Genomic DNA, 13,851 nt, shown 5'->3' with positions numbered 1-13,851 from the left:
ACGGCACGCAGGACGTGGCAGCCCTCGCCCACCCAGGGCTGCCTGCGGATCGGAGCTGCTCCCAAAAAAAGCAGCGAGTCAGCTTAGAGCAGAAGTGCCCATTCCCACGCCAGGCTCTGCATGGGCAGGGGACCGGACCCTCGCATGGCCTTTCTCACTCACGGAGCTGGAGCTCAGGCGCGAGGTGGGAAGAGGAGAGCAAATACCCCAAAGGACCAAGGGGCAAAGACCCCAAAGGAGCACTCGGGCTGGCCTCAGCCTTTGCTGCCTTTCTGCAAGGCAGGAAAGCCAGGATCAGCTCCTAACTGCACCAAGTCACACCCGAGAGATGCTCCCCCGTCGGCAGATGGGATTTATTGTAGATGATTCGTCCTGGAATAAAAACATCAGCCCCACCTCTTGCAGACTATTTACTGAAAGCCACTAAACATTAAACAGAGGCAGAAAGTGTATCCCAGCAACATCTGGAATTTATCCCGTCCTCCTTCTGGAAAAAAAAAAAATAAAAAAAATCACACCCTATTCTTTTTGAGAAAGAAAACTGATTATATAGAATTATAATGCTGGAAGAAGATAGAGAAGAGCAGAGATTTTCTTTGAAACGCTGTTTGGACAATTAAAAAGGGATAGTTTCAAAGCAGCAGCAAATCCTATTTCAGCTTTTTCCGCCCTGTCTCACAGCGCCAGGCTTTCCTCCCATGTGTTGCCTAAGACACTCTTAGGAAAGCAATAGAGTTTTTTCATCCTTGTAAGACCTTTAGTAAGCTAGAAAGAAAACCAGCTCTAAGTCCTAACTGGTTGAAGATATACCAAATGAAAAAATTACTCTCCCAATTCCTGCCAGCGAGATTCGGAGGAGCCTTGTTTTCTATGGAGAAAAGCTACTTGGGGACCAGCTTTCCAAAAGAGGATGGGTCAATCTTTACCCAAGAGAGCCGACACTCTGTCTCTCCAGACAGAAGAACGGAAAGGCTTTAAATATAGAAACAGGAAAGACTATCTGGATTAATATGAGGATGCAAGGTCAAAAGGCGATATCCTCCACTTCCTCAGGCTCCCCATCCCAGAACGGCTGGGTGACAGCCCCACAGCATCGCCTGGCCCCTGCCACTACCGGGGAAGCCTCAGTTCAGAGGGAAACCGTCCCCAGCCTTCTCCAAGGGGAGAAGCAAAGCAGTCGCTCTCACACCAAGCCCCCAGAAGTGCCTCCAGCGACTAAATTACCCAACAACTTAAATTATCCGCATTGATCAGCCTGGAAAACAAAGCTGCAGCTCTTGGCATGTGCACAGTTCGGAGGGTACAGCTGCAAGAGTTCTGCATTTTTCACCTGCAAGTAGTTACAAGGATAGCAGGAGAAGCCCCTTCCCCTGCCCAGCCCTGACACTGGGTGGCTGAGGGACAGACCGAAGGGCAAACACAGGCGAGAGGAACCCACTGCTCCAGACACCTTTCAGACAAAGCAGAGCCTCAGCAAATGACAGGTATGTCCGAATTTGCAAACGAGGCCAAGGCTGTTCCTAGAACAAGTCCCATTACTCGGGGTCCTCAACTCCCATCTCCTTGGCTGTGTGTGGACTGGATGCAGGATTTCATCAGGACGTTAAAGCTCAGAAGCCGTAAAATCACTGTGCAAAAAACCAATTATACCTATTTTTGTAACAGCCAATTTAAGCTTGTATTTAGGTCCCCTCACATACCCCTATGTTACATAAAGCATTTCTTCCACTTGAAATGTAGCTTTATAAAGGCCATTTTGCTTAATTTAATAGATGCTTAATGTGGGTCTGCAAATCTCTAGAAGCGTAACCAAGGAAGACACATGGCTGCAAGATACAGCGCGATCCCTTCCCGAGCGAACAGAAGGAACAGGAGAGGATGAAAAGCATCTCCAAACCCATGAACCTGCTGCGACTGGAGTGCACTTGTGGTCTGAAGAGCAGCAAAACCCCATGGTCAAGTCAAAACAGAAATTCCTGAACATCGGCACGCGGCTGTTAACCCACTCAAGACCAGCCAGCGCTCTGCAGGCTGCACAGCAGGACAGATCCTTCCCTCGCTGCACAACCAAATTAGCTGAACTGAGCCCACTCAGGCATGCTTCCCTCAGATTTGAAAGAGCTACTTTCTAAACCTAAATTAAATAAATGCAGTCATCTTTTTTCTTTTTTTTTTTTTTTAAAAAAAAAGCTGCACTAATAAAAAGCTCACAGTGAATCTATTAAATTGAGGCTGTCCATTAAGTTTATTGTTCCTTACAATTCAGGCCTGGATGGCAAGTCAGTAGATGTTGAAAAGTATTTATCAAGAAAACCCATGAGAACGATGAGGATTAAAAGCTATCAGCAAGACAGAATACATTTGTAACCCCATAGTTTGCTCTGTGCCTCACTGGGAGCATGCAGGATCCCCATCAAAGACCTCTGCCCCCTCTCCTTATTCTTGAGCCGATCTCTCGCACATCAGTCAACAGGACAGCCTTCACCTGCATTCACAGCAAAAGCTGAAAAAGGTGAAATTTGTATATACTGCTATGAATAAGTCACACTAGAGAAATATAAAACGTTCATTGCATTACACACCAGTGATCAGTATCATTAAGTGTTACGCACCTCGTGTGTGTCTGAGCACGCTGGAGAGGGAGACACTGAACTCGAAAACGCATCTTCCAATTCAAGCAAAGTCCCATTACAGTAATGTAAGTGTAACAATAAAAGTGAGATCTCTGTTTATTATATGGGAAATTATTGCAATTTAAGATAATTTTACTCTGAATTGCGTGAAACAAGCGTCCATAAGTCATGCTGTTCCTTAACTGTCCTAAGGGCAGCACCTAGCAGGCCAAGGTACTTTTCAGAGCTCGGTGCTAAAGAGCCTAATCTGTATATGCTACGTTATTGAAGCCAAGAGACCACCCTTGGTGAGGTGGAATAATGGTGGAAAGAATGAAAAAAAACCACGGAAAGAGCAGGACCTGCTCCTCCAGGAAAGCAGCCGAGACATCTGCCTTCAGCGAAGGCGAGCCCTTGCAGCCCAGGCCAGCGCAGGGGACACCGACGCTCTCCGGCTCTCGAGGAACCGGGTCTCATTGCACTGATACTTGTGCAAAGAGCACAAGGAAATCCAGCCCGGTTTCAAGTCTGGAGCGTGCACCAAGAACAAGCCCAGCCCTGGGTCCTTTAAGGTGCTGAGCTGTGGGTTTCACCCCTGCAGCTCCAACAGCCAGCCAGTACCCTCAGCACCGTGGGAAACGCAGCACGGGAGGGTGCAGGAGGCTCGGCTTCGTTTGGGGGAGGGATTTTTTGTTTTTATAAGAAATAACAACATTAATCATAATATTAAACAGAAACCACTAAGGGGGATAATGTCCGAGCTCGCTCAGCCCAGAGCCCAACCTGCAGCAGACCCGCCAGCAAGCGGCCGCAGCGGGCAGCTCCCCCGGGACTCGTCCTCGGCAGCTGAAGCCACGGGTGCATCGCACACGGATGGAGGAGGCGGTGAGCAGATTCAGGAGGACGGTTGTAGGGACTCGGGCTTGGAAATGTTAGTCTTAACGCTCAGCGGTTAGACGTCTTTTGGGAATTCATCCAAATGGCACTGCTTCCTTCCCACTTGCCCTGCAGGTAAATCTAGCATGTGGCTTACACAATCTGTTGACTTAAATAAAGCAAGGGCAGAAGAAGAAAGCTGTTCAGACATCAGGAGAGGCTCATCAGTCCTTTGGGCAAAAGTCTGGGTCACTTCCCCCTGCGCAGCATGCTCGGTGCGTCAGCCAGGGCCCCGTCTCCCTCCATGAGACCACGTGCGGCGAGGGTGCAGCAGAAATGGTCGCAGCGCTCAAAACGTCAGCAGAAGGGCAACAACGACATGTTGCCAAATTCTTCCGTATTTTTGGCCAGCACCGACGCTTAAATTCAATTTACAGAAATTTGAGTCCATGAGCTCTCTGCTCCAGTCAAGTCCTTTGAAATCAAACACAAGCCAGCAGTGACCGCACGAGTCTCCCAGGGCTCGGGCAGACAGGGCTACAGCCGCTTCCAAACCTCACGGCGCTGGTCCACCTGTGCCTCCGGAGTAATGCTCATCCATCCTGCGGACGTGGGATGTTTCTAAAGCACTGTGAGACCACCACGTGCTCTGCAAGGGCAAGATCTTGTTGGATACACGTATCTCAGGTGCAAAACCGGCTGCAGTGTGCAAGACTGACAGTAAGCAGGCACTGGCAGTAAGCGGTCCGGAGCGAGCCCGCCAGCCGCCCTCATCCACACGCCTCAGGAACGCTTCTTGCCCCTGCTGTTTTCTGGAGGAGTCTCAAACTCCTTCTCACGATCAACTCAGGCACCCAATGCCAGCCCTGGGGCCCAGCTCCTCCACTCGCGAGCAAGGCAGGAGCAAACTGCCTCCCCCAAAGTAAAAGACTAAAATCCGAACAAAGCAATTCCGACGGGGCTGTTTTGTTATCAGAGTTATGAACGGGAAAATTAATAATTCTCACAATGAGTGAAATGGGACAGAAGTAGAGGAAAGGTACCTCATAAGATGCAGGTTGTCTTCCCTCTGAGATTTTAAAGCACCGAAGATGCATTTGGAAGGAAAACCTACTCGCCTGACCACCACTGTCTCTACTAAGATGTTGCACAGCCGTTCTGCCTGGTGTGCAAATGAAAAACCCTACCACTGATCATCAACAGCAAGTTAATTAAGCATTAGGCCAAATTCTGCATGTAAAGCATACAATGACTGAGGTCTGCAACAGCCAGACTTTGCCACTACAAACAGTCATAGTGCAAGTTAACGTCTCAACCTCAAGGAAGGTAGAAGAAACCACCGTAGCAGTTATGATGGTGAGCTCCTCAGGAGGCAAGCTAGACACTCAACCCAACTCTCCTATCAGACCTATGTTAACATTTAAATAGGACCTACTGTCGTGATCTTTAGCAATGAGCAGATGTGGTTTTGAGTAATGGTTAGTGTTACTTAACCGGTTATATTCACTAATGTAATTGACACCTATTCCATCATCCTTAATACACCCACTTCTTTCTCCGATACCATAAATAGATTAGAAAAGTTTCTGCAGATGGCCATGACCCCATTTGTTTGTGCACTTAGCCATGTATGAATCACTCTTGGCTTGTAGCAGCACTCTGGAATTACTGAAAGATAACTAGTCGGCACAGACACCAATAAATGAATCATGCTTTCCACAAGACCAAACCTTTGGGCTTTTACAGACTCCAATTACAAAGTAAGAAGAAAAGAACAAAGAAATTACTCAGTCTATTTGCACAAAGTCATGCAGAGTTGATTCATAGTTTTACAGAATTATTACTGACAATCATTTGTAGGGGGTTAGAGTAACAAACCAGCTACTTAACATATTGGACAGAATGAAGAGATGGAAAAAAATCCCCAAACCACGTCCTGCATATATTCTTGAAAAGTAGTATTGATTTTTGTGCAAGTACGCCTTTTCATTCTTGGTATGCTCCAAGCCTGGGGGTTAATCAGCTTTCATTCTCCAAGGCTAAATTCTGCTTTGCTGGGTTGTTTGGGCCAAGTTTGCAAATGTGGGAAATCCTGCTGCACCTGCTGAAGTGCACAAACTTCACGCCAGCAAACCATCACAGGTATAATTCCTCAGCACTGCGGGCACGAGCAGGGTCTCGTGAACGGATCAGAGAACTGCCATGTGCAAAAGCACTTGCCTTTCTAAATGCACATTTTTGAATGTATACTGCAAGTGAAAAATTAGCCAGTCTGAGGCATTTTATTAAAGATATGTGCAAGACTGAATACACTGAACACAAATGTGTGAACCATTTGAAAGTACTGTGGACATCCACCAACACTGACAACTTGTGAGGCAAGTTTCAAAATATGTCCAAGGTATCTTCATGTAACACCACAGCCTGTGACAACACTAACTTACACCACACAGAGAAAAACACACCCTCTTCTAGACAGAGCATAAGCCTAGTCTTGTATCAACGAGAAATTGGAAGTCTGACTACTTGGAGAAAAAAGGGGATACTGCATCGATTACAACCTTAGCAATGCTACCTTGCTGTACGCAGTGAAAAGGTAGCATTAAATTAAAAAAATCTAAAGGTGACGGTGGACTTGGTGCCAACCTGGGCCTGCAATATGCACCAGTGCACTGGCTGTAGCATCTCTAAGCATGACAGCTAAATTTACAAGTCTCAGGGCCACACAGCCTCACATGCTCCAAATCGGCATCCTGTACCAGAGAGATATGCAGAATAACAAGGATAATGTCTAACTGAACAAAATCACTGACAGTTAGGAAAAGGATGAAAGTTAAATGTATATGCGATGCTATTTGTCTAAGGTCTTACAGTGATGCTACCCTTTACATGTAACTGAAGACCCAACTTCATGGGCTAATTTAGCTTGCAAATGAAACGTGTGCCCTCTTCTACACACCAGCTGAACTTAGTCCACAAGCAAAGAGCTGCCAGCCTGGTACGGCTTAGTCACAGCTCAGGAGAGGCCAAAAACAGCACGAGAAGAGCTACCACACAGCTCTAAATCAGTTTGGGAAAACTTGCTTATTTGTCCTCACTCTTAAGGCTGCTGATTTCCCAAGAGAGGTATAAACCCTACCCCAAACTGGCTACAAGAAGGAAAGATGCTATGCAAGATTTAAATGAAAACCTTAATAAACATTCCCAATTCCTACCCTCTCTCCTACTCTACCCATACTACATAAATTAATGCAACAAGTTCTCTTGTATAAGAATACGTAGGCGACAACAACCTTCTCCCTCCAACGAGAGTTTATCTGAGGATGTGCTGTAGATAGAAGGGGAAGAAAAAGGTTCCCAATAGCACTGCTACAGCAGCACCAGCTTGTCTTTAGAAAGCTGGAGTCACTAGAATCAAGGTCTTCAGGTGCAACCCAAGACTAAAAGGATGCATGTGCTAAACAGTAGTGTGTCCTTTAGAAGGAAAAAAAAGCTAAATCAGGAACCTCCAATATTAGGTGGATGCGTAGATAAATACTGTACAACATACCGCAGCAAAAATGCTAATGCAAGTTTAGGTTTCACACTGCAGATATTTCAAAAGATTTGCAAAGCTTTGATATTTAACATCTCTACTAATTTCCTTTTTGGTGTAATCATAAATTTACCATAGTAGCCAAAAGATCTGGGATGAACTACAAGTTCTAGCTGGCTCGGAAGCCAATAAGAATAATGTGTGCTGTTACTATTTTCTCTCAAAACATACCTCTGCAAAACTGACTTAAAATGGGAAAAGAAATTGTGAAACTGTCATTACAAAGCAGCATTTAAAATGCAGATCAAAGTGCTGCCTTAGAAGCTGTATTCCTTGCCAAATCATCAAAGCTCTCTTTACTCTCAATAGCTCCCCAAATCCTCTGATTTGGATGATAAACTCCTACAGCTGAAATTTATCTGCTTTAAAAAAAAAAAAAAAAAACCAAACAAAAGGCCCAAACCCCACTACTCCTTTCTCTGGTTACCCACTACTTCACTAACCAGTTCATTTTGAACTACCTTCTTGTATTACTAAATCAATTAACTTTCACATATGTGTTTATGCCTGCATACACACACAGACAGTAGAAAACTTGTCAGCTCTCAGAGGTGTATACATATACAGTCTCACCCTGCAAGCACTGAAGTGCTGACAGCTCAGGTAGCTATTCCTGCCACCGCAGCACTGTGCTTAACGCCGGTATTGCTGTTACACCGCTCCACTACGCCCTGCGCTCACGCATCGCTCCTGAAGGACCTCCAAGACCACTATTACTTTTAGTGCAGCAAGGAAGCAGCAATGCAGCAGCCCACGTAATCAGAGATGATGGGTCAGATCCTGCTCTCACGGAGGAGAGCCTTGTGCCGAAATCCCCCTCTGGCCACGCTGCGTGCAGCCAGAACAAGTCTCTGATGTGTTTCCTCACCTGGGAACTGCCCAAGTGACCTACCTTCTGCTACCCAAAATAATTATAAAATAATCACCCGGCAGTTTAGCTACACAGACGGGAAGAACACTGCATAAAACATCCCCGTCGACATTAATGATTCCTTTGCTTTATGGACGTCTGGGAGCGTGCTCATGGTGTGAACCAAGTTTCCACTTAATTGCAGCAAAGTGGCCCTTGTGCCTCCCTCCTCGCGAGCTTTCCAGCCAGGCTTTATTACTTTGATGAAACACGCCAACAACAGATGCACTGTGTATCAGAGAACCTGAGGGATCTGATAAGACAAACCGCACACCACGCACGGGATCTCCTTCCAGGAAGCAAACTGGTAGTCAGTTTTTTCATGAAACACCATTGCAAATAAATGACCTTTTTTAGCTAATTAGGGTTACCAAATTCTGAGAGTTGCTATTACCTGAAACAAGACCAACAGACATGACTGTACAATGAGTTACTCAGGAAAGAAGCTGGATTGTAATTACTGTCTATTAGTGACACCATGTATTTTGGTACTTCCCTTGGAAAGGTCTCCTCACGTCTATCCATTTATAATTTAGGTTTACAAATTCATTCTAAAACTGGATTTATCTAGCCACCAACTCTCAGCCGGGGAAATCTAAAAATATTAGTATATTTGGTGAGCAACAGCAAATAAAAATAAGTAAGAAAATACATTTGTAGGTACTCTTCTCTCCACCTGCAAAGGAAGCAGCGGTAGCTCGGCTAATTCAATATCCTGAAAATTCAGAGGTGATCCCAGACCCTACCTTGGGAATTCCTGGCTTTAAGGAAAGCAATATGGTTGCTGTTTCCCACACACCCTTCAGTGCCAGTCCTCTCACAACCAGGATCTGAAAACATACTACTAAATAAAATGAAGGCAAGCCAAGGGCTTATTCAGGGGGTAGAGGACGCCTTCATGGCAGAAGGTAACAGGACATACTGTGTCGAACATCCTCCTCTGAATATACCCTGATAGTGACAGAAAAGGAAGAATTAGCCATGTCACTTTGCATTATATATGATCACCTCCGATTCCATAGGATCCCCTGTGGTGCCTTGTGTGCCCGTCCTGCCGTGCAGCACAACGCAATCCAGGTGTTCACCCAGAGGAAAAAAACAAAGTTTGACTATTTTCCCTCCATTTCCTCCTCTGTGTCTTTTCATTCTCAACACTGATTATAAAACACTGAGATTAAAATCACCGCCTGAGGGCACAAAATAAAACCGTAATTTTAAGACCCCTGTGCTCTCCAGGCTCAGGGAACCAGGACTTTCCCTGCTGCCCCGGGTACGAGCGGTGGGACCCGCAGAGCTGGGACCGCAGACCGCCGGGGTCCCCGGGGCCGGCCGAGGGCACACACAGACAGTCCTCAGGCCACCGTAAGCAGAAGCCGTCCGCGCTCGGGTCGCACCTCGGGACGCTGATCTCGGCAGAAAGCAGCGCTTCTCACGAACACATGGCCAGAGGCAGACACGGGGAACTCCCCGGTTTAGCTGAAGTCAAACTGAGATGCCACAAACTGAACACACTCTGTGCAAACACTCTCTAGCTTGCTGAAACACTGGCAGCAGCTCTGGCTTCCCTCCATGTCCCTACCTCCTGGAGGAAAACTTGGGGGGGGGGAATAAAGAAGTACATGGTTATTATCCACTCCACCCTGGAAGAAGCCGTAACTGCCGTTGACACGGCGTCAGGAAAGAAACGTATTTGCCAAAAAAGCAGTCTGAAGTGGAAAGGAGACGTGATCCCTGGTTGAGCCATCTGCGTTCGGTTTGTTATTAAACCAAAGAATGTGAAAACCTAGAAGTCCTCGCTTGGACGGAAACCCGCTCTCACGGTTCGCTCGCCCCAGCCCTCCACCGGCCGGGCACGCGGCTGCCAGCCGAGGGAACGGCCTCCTCTCCTCGGGGAGAAGCGAGGACGCCTCTTAAAACTCCCGAACGCCTCGGCTAACGTTACTGCCCGAGCAAAGCCTCCGCCGAGGGCCACCCGGCCCAGAGAGGGACCTGCCCTCGCGCCCCACGCCTGAAGTCATCCTCTCGCGGGGATGCTCGGCTGCCCGCGGAGGCAGGATCCCCAGCCTCGGCACCCGGAACCCTCCGGGACACGTCCCCGCCTGCGGGGTGCGAAGCGGCCCCGGCGCAGGCGGGAGGTCCCCCCCGCCGTCGGGGCCGCGGCATCGGCCGCCGGCGGTTCCCACCGACCCAGCCGGCGGCAGGATCCCAGCCGCCCGGGGCAAGCGAGCGGGGAAGCCAGCGGGGAGGCAGGCAGGCCGCCTCGCTCCGCTCCCCGCGCCAAATAATTAGTTATTTACAGACTCTTCCGCCACGACAATCACCCCTGACCTCTTTCACCCAGCCGAAGCGATTAGAGACCACTGCCGCAGACGTCTGGCTGCTTAACGCCGCCCGGCATATTGGCACTACAGCCCAGGCGGCGGCGGGCGAGACTCCGCGCCCCCGCCCCCAAAAAGCCTTTTTCTAATCCTAATCTGGGAGCGCCACGCACAGAAACCAGCTGCTTCCTCCACCGCAGCGCCGCAGCCTGCCGTACGGAATAAAGCCTGCAAAGAAATATTTTTGGGGATCAGTTGTGCAGTTAACTTAATTAGAGGGTTAAATTACAAGAGTTTACAGTTATGCCACTTTCCCGAAGCATTCCTGCGTGGCAACTTTTGGCTAGAAAATTAAACAGCATCTGGTGGTAGCTGCCCCGAGGTTCCCTCAAAGTCGTATTAGAAAGACAAATAAAACCGAGCGATTGGAGAGGGGAAAAAGCTGTATAATGAGTTCATCTCGGGGAGGCTCAACTCTATCCTTTCCACCGAACCCAGGTGGAGAAAGCGATCAGGTAACAGCCCCTGCGGTGCAACCAAAGCCCTCCTGTAGCACCGAGGTGAGCTAATGCTGCCTGCCATCGGCAGGAAAGAAATAAATAGCATTGGCGATAAAGAAACCTAGCTGAAAATGAAATAAGGAAGAGCAGCATTAAGGGAGCTCGATCCAAGGCTCCCGGGAGCTAATGGGAACTCGGCGCCTGAGTGTCAGGACCCCAGAGCTGAGTGGCGGACGCAGGGGGACGGGCGCAGCGCTGGCAGGGGACAAACTGGGGAAGGACCTCGGGAGCCGTATGTGGCATCAGGCACGAGGCTCCCGCAACACCCGTCCGAATTCAGGCAAGGTGTCCTCCAGCGTACTTCACTCACAGCCTCTCACACCCGCCCCATCCGTAACTGGCACCTGCCTGCTACCAAGCCTTTCATACGCTGAAAAAATGGGGGAAAAAATTATAAAATACATTATTTCTAAAAAGTCAGGGAATGAAATTAAAAGCCTGAGTTGTTCCAACAAGACCTCATGCCAAGAGTTAGACTGGAAGAGAAGCTTTTTCTTCAAAAGACATTACACATTTTAATTCACAACTTTTATCATAACCATAAGCCTTGATCAGACACAAAGTAAAGTCTCTCATCCTTGCAATTCTGTGGGACACAGTTTATGTTCACCAACCAGCTGACACAAAAAAGAACTGTATCTTCATTATTTATACACTGCTATTGGTATGCACATCTAGCCCGGCCTGTTAAAGTCAGGAAAGAATAATGGTCTGTTCAGTACCGGTAGTGTTAATAAAATCAGGCAAATCCAGCTTAGTTTTGTCTGAACACGAATGAGATTAAATCAAGATTAAATGTGCATACAGTACAAAGGGTATGGTTTATGCTAAAATTCAGAATGAACACATTTTAGTACCCGGTATACAAATGCCTACAGACCTTCTCCAGGACTCAGACACCTGAATTAAACAACGATGAAACTGGAGAAAGCGAAGGCAGATGACACTGGACAAAAGCCATCCAAAATACCAAGGGACAGATGCCGGCTCTAAAATACTGCTCTGCAACCCCGCTGGAGGTAACGGGGCAAATCCTGTGCTAGCAGAAACAGGCACAGCTCAGCTGACTTTCCCCTCCACGCACCGAGCGCGAGCCTGCTCCATCGCAGTGCCAGGAATATATGCAAAATCAAGACTCTTTCCCAAGTTTTCATTTTGGGCCATTTTGCATTAGTCTGTGTAGGGTTTAGATTCCACGGCACAGAACAAGGTGTTAAGCGGGGTACAATCCTGACAACCCACCCAGCCCGGGAAGCCTTGAAAACCTTCCCTTTACACAGAAAATACCATTCGCTTTAAATTGCCAGAGAAACCAACCCATTTCTCTTTCCTCAGCAATATTTTTTCTCTCTCACCTCCGCACGCCTCATTTCCAAGAGGGAAAGAGCAAACAGAAAAGTAGTGGATATTTAGGTCAGGCACTGTACTCGCTGCTACTCTGCGAGGGTTGAAAAATACTACTAAAAAAAGTCAAATAGACCCTCAGAGCAAAAAGCCCCCAGGGGCTGGAGGCGGGGGGGGGGGGGGGGGGGGGGAACAGGTTCCAAATATAAGCCCTACTCGGGTGTCCGGACCGCAGCGCTCCCCCCCCCCCCGCAGTAACGAGAGGAAGGTGATTTACACCGGGGCTAATGAAGACCCCCGGAGGAGGCTCGGGGGCCAGGGCTCCCCCCCACAGGAGGGGCAGACACGCGGGGCAGTGGCGGCTGCACCGGCCGGGGTTGAGCCGCGGGGGAAGGGGCGAGATGCGGGTGGTGATGGAGGCGAGACGGGGGAGAGCCGGGATTCCACACACCGATGCCGGGGAGGGCGAGGGGGGGGGAGAGGAGAGCGCGGGAGCGGCCGCGCTCCGCAGGCAGCCCCGGGGGGGAGGCTGTGTCCCGGGGGGGGGGGAGGCTGTGCCCCGGGCCCGCTCCGCCAGCCCGTCCCGCCGGGACCCGCCCGTCCCCGGCCCGCCGTGTCACGCCGTGTCACGCACCCACTCGCGCCGTGTCACACCCGCACCAGACACCCCAACGGCAACAGATGAGAGACCAGAGCTCGCACGGAGAAGGCGGGGGGGGGGGGGGGGGTAGATAAAAAATAATCAGCACTCCGAGAAAGCGCATCGCAGCGAAGGGTCCCGGCGCTGCCGGGAGCCCCCGCGGAAACTTCCCTGCCCGCGGCGGGGGCGCGGGGCGCCGCCGATCTCCAGAGCCGCCGTGCCCACCCGCACCCTCGCACCCACTCGCACTCACACCCGGGGAAGTCGGGGCCGGCCCCGCGGCAGCAGCAGGACGAGTACTTACTGATCTCCATGCTCTGGAACAAAGACCTTTTGCAGTTGCATGTGCAGGACACATTGGGCTGAATAGCTACGGCCGTGCTGTTCAGACCCATTAAGTTATACATTTAAAAAAAAAAAAAAAAAAAGAGAAAAAAAAAAAAAAAAAAAGAAGGCGACGGCGACACAAAGAACTTCACGGCCGCCGAGCGCTCTCCGGGCAGCACCACATAAAGCCGGGGCTCCTCCTCGGCGCGGGGGGGCGGGGGGAGGGAAATGCAGCTGCGATCAAAAATTGGAAATAAAAAAACCCAGCCCGGCGCGGCGCAGCGCCCCCCGCAGCGGCGCGGCACGGCTCGGTACGGCTCGGTACGGCACGGCTCGGCTCGGCTCGGCACGGCTTAGCTCAGCTCAGCTCGACGCGGCGCGGCGGCTGCTCCGCGCCCCCTCCGGCCCGGGAAGCGGCTGGGCTGCGGCCCGGCCGCGGCAAACCCCGCACTTTTGTGGGGCGCGGCGGAGCGGAGCGGCGCGGCGCGGCGCGGACGCGGCGCGGCGGGAGCGCGGTGGGAGCGCGGCCCGCCCGCTCCCCGCTCCCCGCTCTCCGCTCCCGCCCCCCGCGCTCATTCACGGCCACGGGGACGCGGTCGCGCGCCCGCCGCCGCCGCCGCCGCCGCCAGCCGCGGGCGGGCCCCGTGACGTCAGCGCCAGACGGGGACT

The 13,851-nt window shown here is 50.2% G+C and overlaps 1 protein-coding gene across 1 annotated transcript in view; it reads right to left on the bottom strand.

Moving 5' to 3' along the window:
* PMEPA1 (prostate transmembrane protein, androgen induced 1) overlaps nucleotides 1-13,775 on the bottom strand; it is a 53,228-nt gene extending 39,453 nt beyond the window's left edge. The window contains 1 exon segment of the mRNA XM_030009457.2: nucleotides 13,160-13,775. Coding sequence (XP_029865317.1) covers nucleotides 13,160-13,262 — 103 coding nt within the window. The 5' untranslated portion in view covers nucleotides 13,263-13,775.
* Between the last annotated feature and the right edge of the window lie 76 nt (nucleotides 13,776-13,851).

The sequence above is a fragment of the Aquila chrysaetos genome, chromosome 3 (genome assembly GCF_900496995.4).
Source record: "Aquila chrysaetos chrysaetos chromosome 3, bAquChr1.4, whole genome shotgun sequence".
NCBI lineage: Eukaryota > Metazoa > Chordata > Aves > Accipitriformes > Accipitridae > Aquila > Aquila chrysaetos.
The sequence above is the reverse complement of the archived record's forward strand: the minus strand, read 5'-3'. Positions and strand labels throughout refer to the sequence as shown.